We start from the raw sequence: 4426 nt of genomic DNA, 5'->3' as shown, positions 1-4426 counted from the left end.
GACTTTCTCACGATAAATATCTTTATGAAAGTCATTTTCTTTTTTACCAAAAATACACCCTAAGGTCCTTATTTTGTAATGTCAAGCTGTCTAATCCTACTAAAAAGACATATAACAAGTTCTTCCTCCCTTAATATTGAATATTAGTAAAATAAAAAGTATAAATTCACAAAGATCTATTGTACGCAGCCTTAAAATACGGTATAAAGTAAATTAAAATAAAGTAAAAGCGAAAGTGTGTAAGTTTGTTTCTTGAAGAAGAAAAAACATATAGTGTACGGAGAAGAGCAAAGGGGACAAGGTGGGTGCATAGGGGGTGTGGATTTACAGCTCGTGATGATATAGAAAGAAAAGCAGGCTTAAAATAAAGGTGCTTTTTCATGATATGCCTCTTTCATTTACTTCATAGCCTTGAGAAATCTTTGCCATGTTGGCTGTCTATGAGTTGTTACACAAATAATATTAAAATTAAAAGGTTTTTGTCTTTTCAATGGACTAACCTATGCCTCTCCCTTTTTTTTTTTTTTTTTTTCTCTTTTTTTCTTTTTCAACAAATAAGATAAGTAACTTTTTAACACAACAACATAGTCCCCAGATTTTCTTCTAGTATTAATCTTGATTGAGTGCCAATTCATCTCCCTTTCTCTCTCTCCACTCTCCTCCCCATAATTCATAGGAAACAAAGAAACAAGATAGACTGAGCAGATTATCCTAACACCCCAAAAAAAATAAAAATAAAAAATACAAGGAATGAATGGTGTCATTGACTTTGAATCAGATGATTCTGATTTTGTTGAAGTTGATCCTACTGGAAGATATGGAAGGGTATGTTCTTGTTTCCATTCCTATTCTAAATTTGTTGCATTTGAGCCCCTTTTCATAGTTTATTTTACTCTCTTTTTTCCATTGTATTGAATTCTCATTTGCTTCATATTTGTTTTCTGAAATCAGTACAATGAAATTCTTGGTAAAGGGGCTTCAAAGACAGTGTATGTGCCTCTCTTTCTTGGTTTACTTTCTGCAAAATTGAATCTTTTACAGTCATGAATATGGTATCTTGAAAATTGGGTTCTTTAGAACCAGGCATTATATATATATATCTAATGCTTAAATTTCCTTTCTTGATTTTTTAGTTCTAATTTGGGCTAATTTTGGTGCAGTTATAAGGCTTTTGATGAGTATGAAGGGATTGAAGTAGCATGGAATCAGGTGAAGCTTTATGACTTTATGCAAAGTCCAGAAGATCTTGAGAGGCTTTATTGTGAAATTCATTTGCTCAAGACACTGAAGCATAAAAACATCATGAAATTTTACACTTCTTGGGTTGATGTTTCCAATAGAAACATTAACTTTGTCACTGAGATGTTCACCTCTGGCACTCTTAGACAGTAAGTAGAAATCATATTTGGTTTGTTGAGATTATCTGATCAATGGTAATATCTATAAGTTGTAATTTGTTGTGATGTATTGTGGAACTATTTATTAATCTTGGACAGGTACAGGCTAAAACACAAGAGGGTTAACATTAGAGCAGTAAAGCGTTGGTGTCGACAGATTTTGAGAGGGCTTCATTACCTGCATAGCCACGACCCTCCTGTTATACACAGAGACCTCAAGTGTGATAACATTTTCATCAACGGAAACCAAGGGGAAGTCAAGATTGGTGATCTTGGCCTTGCCGCCATCCTGCGCAAGTCCCATGCCGAACGTTGTGTAGGTAATCCTAATGCTATTTATTTTCCACGAAAATGTTGAAGAATAATGGGAACTCATGATGTGAATGAGATCTCTTGTCTATGTTTTGTATTATTTCCAGCTTAAATTCTTCTGAAAATGGTAATTCTAATACTATCATGCCCGACAAAAATCTTGAAGAGTAAATGAAATCGATGATGTGTTTGAGATGTAATAGTGCATATTCATATTCTATCCAGCTTAAATTCTTCTGGAAAATTTTAAAGATGAGAGCTTTTGCAGTTTTAGTCCTACAATGTTTTGTTGCTTCTTGTTTGTCCTACCAGGAACACCAGAGTTCATGGCTCCGGAGGTTTATGCGGAGGAGTACAATGAATTAGTGGACATTTATTCATTTGGAATGTGTATTTTAGAGATGGTGACCTTTGATTATCCATATAGTGAGTGCACTCACCCTGCTCAGATCTACAAAAAAGTGACTTCTGTAAGAACCTAAAATCTTGAAACTTTTTGATTTTGATTTTTCTCTTTGAATTCATATCCATCAACATAGATTTGTTGTGTAGGGAAAAAAGCCAGATGCCCTTTACAAAGTGGAGGATCCGGAGGTTCGACGTTTTGTTGAGAAATGCTTGGCAACGGTATCTCACAGACTATCCGCAAGGGAGCTTCTTGATGACCCTTTTCTCCAAATTGATGATTACGTATCAGACTCAGAGACACTAAATTACTTGCAAGAGTCTGACGAGTTAGACCCTATATTAGGGCAGCGTCTCTTGAGCATATGTGATACTAACAACTCTCTAGTAAATGGTTATCTTGGATATGAACCAGAGACTGATTCGTACTATCAACAACTTGAGTATGAGGCAAATGAAATTGATCTATTCACAGATCCCGAAGATGATGACATGGAAAATGCTGAAATCAGCATTAAGGGAAGGAGGAGAGAAGATGATGGCATCTTTTTACGACTCAGGATTGCGGATAAAGAAGGTTTTGTGTTATTGGTGCTTCATATCTAGTACTGTTAAGTAGTCTTGGTGTAAACTAAACTGCTCTGCACTTTCATTTACAGGTCGTGTGCGCAACATTTATTTTCCCTTTGATGTTGAGAATGACACAGCACTAAGTGTTGCTACTGAAATGGTGGCCGAGTTAGATATTACAGACCAAGACGTTACCAAGATAGCAGACATGATAGATGGAGAAATTGCTTCCTTAGTACCTGAGTGGAAGAAGGGGTTTGGGATAGAGGAAAGCCTCAACCACACGAACCGTGGCTGTCACAACTGTGCTTCTAATGGTTCTCTTGTGAACTACCTACCGTCGGATGGTCCTAGGAACTTGCAAGTGCTCCATTGTTCCAAGCATGGATGTGGTGCTATGCATGGCCGTTTTGAGGAGATAATGTACCATCTGGATCGCTCTGAGCAATGTATCACTGACTCCGCTCCTGAGGGCACCTGGGAATCTGATGGTGTACATTATACTGATATTTGGGCACAACATGACAAAACAAAATCACGAGCACGAGGCTCTGTTGACTGTCACTCTGATGTTAAAGACAAATTGGTGGATGAATCCATTGATGGTGGTGAGGAGAAACTTACGAGCGTTGACACAGATGACAAGTCTCGTGTAATACTACAAGACTCTCCCTCCTCAAAATCTTCAGGAGCTAGAACTCCAGTAGAAGATTATGAGAATGAGATAAGGCGAGAGTTGAGGTGGCTCAAGGCAAAGTACCAAATGCAATTGAGGGGCCTAAAAGATCAGCGGTTAGGAGTTGATTCAAAATATTCTCGTCAAAGGTCCAGCAACAAAATCCCTAGAAAGGATAAGGTATCGTCAGGTTCAACTCCATCTATAGAGAAGGATGAGCTTCTACTAAGATCATTTAACTCAGGCAAGCATTTTTCTTCATATTTTCCCATAGAAATCGAGAACGAATGTTCTAATTCTAAGGTTAGGAGATATCCACTTGCATACGGTTCCTGCAGCCCAGAGCACATGGCCACTGCCCAGAGTTTCTATACAGGAGCATTGCTCCCCCACTCACTTCACAGGGCCACTTCACTTCCAGTTGATGCCATAGATTTCTAAGACCGATCCCTTTACACGTCTCCACTCAAGTGGACAGTCATCCAGATACTCAAAAGTGACACTGACAGGAAGATCTTTTGCGTGATATATAAGGTCTTCGTGTAATTTTCAATATAAAGAGTTTTTTCCACTTGTAGATTCTTAGCTCCAAGAGAATATTACCTTCTTTTGGAACGATTGAATGTAAATTACCTTGGTAGAGAAATTGCTGGTCTCACCAGATCAACTTTCTTGCAATCCAACAAGGGACTTACAGTAATCTTGAACATAGATTGTGTGTAACAATTATGTATGGATAGTGGCTTATATTATAGATATCATAATAAGAAATTCATTCGGTTGCTTAACCAAAAATCTCAAGAGCACTCAATAATCAAGAACTTAGTTGTTTGACATGAACAGCTTTCTCTTCCATTCTTTAAACATTCCAAAACCTTGTTCAACATGTACATATCCATTATGAAGCTAAGTTTACTCTGTGGAACTCATGGCATTGCTCAATTCTATTTGAGAAAAAGGTGAAAATGGTCTAACTATTATGCCATAGTTGCAAACTTTCTGGAGTTCATTCATTGCAAGACTTCAAATGAAGGGTCTTTTTCTTCCTTTTACTTCTTTATTTCTT

General features: G+C 37.2%; 1 protein-coding gene across 1 annotated transcript; it reads left to right on the top strand.

Moving 5' to 3' along the window:
• Positions 1-326: 326 nt before the first annotated feature.
• On the top strand, positions 327-4155 carry LOC109209539 (probable serine/threonine-protein kinase WNK9). Its single transcript, XM_019372831.1, has 7 exons — positions 327-825; positions 952-989; positions 1161-1388; positions 1497-1717; positions 2022-2179; positions 2262-2691; positions 2774-4155. The coding sequence occupies exons 1-7, from the start codon at positions 751-753 to the stop codon at positions 3799-3801; spliced, it is 2178 nt and encodes a 725-aa protein (XP_019228376.1). The 5' UTR covers positions 327-750; the 3' UTR covers positions 3802-4155.
• The last annotated feature ends 271 nt before the right edge of the window (positions 4156-4426 follow it).

The sequence above is a fragment of the Nicotiana attenuata genome, unplaced genomic scaffold (assembly GCF_001879085.1).
Source record: "Nicotiana attenuata strain UT unplaced genomic scaffold, NIATTr2, whole genome shotgun sequence".
Classification (NCBI taxonomy): Eukaryota; Viridiplantae; Streptophyta; class Magnoliopsida; order Solanales; family Solanaceae; genus Nicotiana; species Nicotiana attenuata.
The sequence above is the reverse complement of the archived record's forward strand: the minus strand, read 5'-3'. Positions and strand labels throughout refer to the sequence as shown.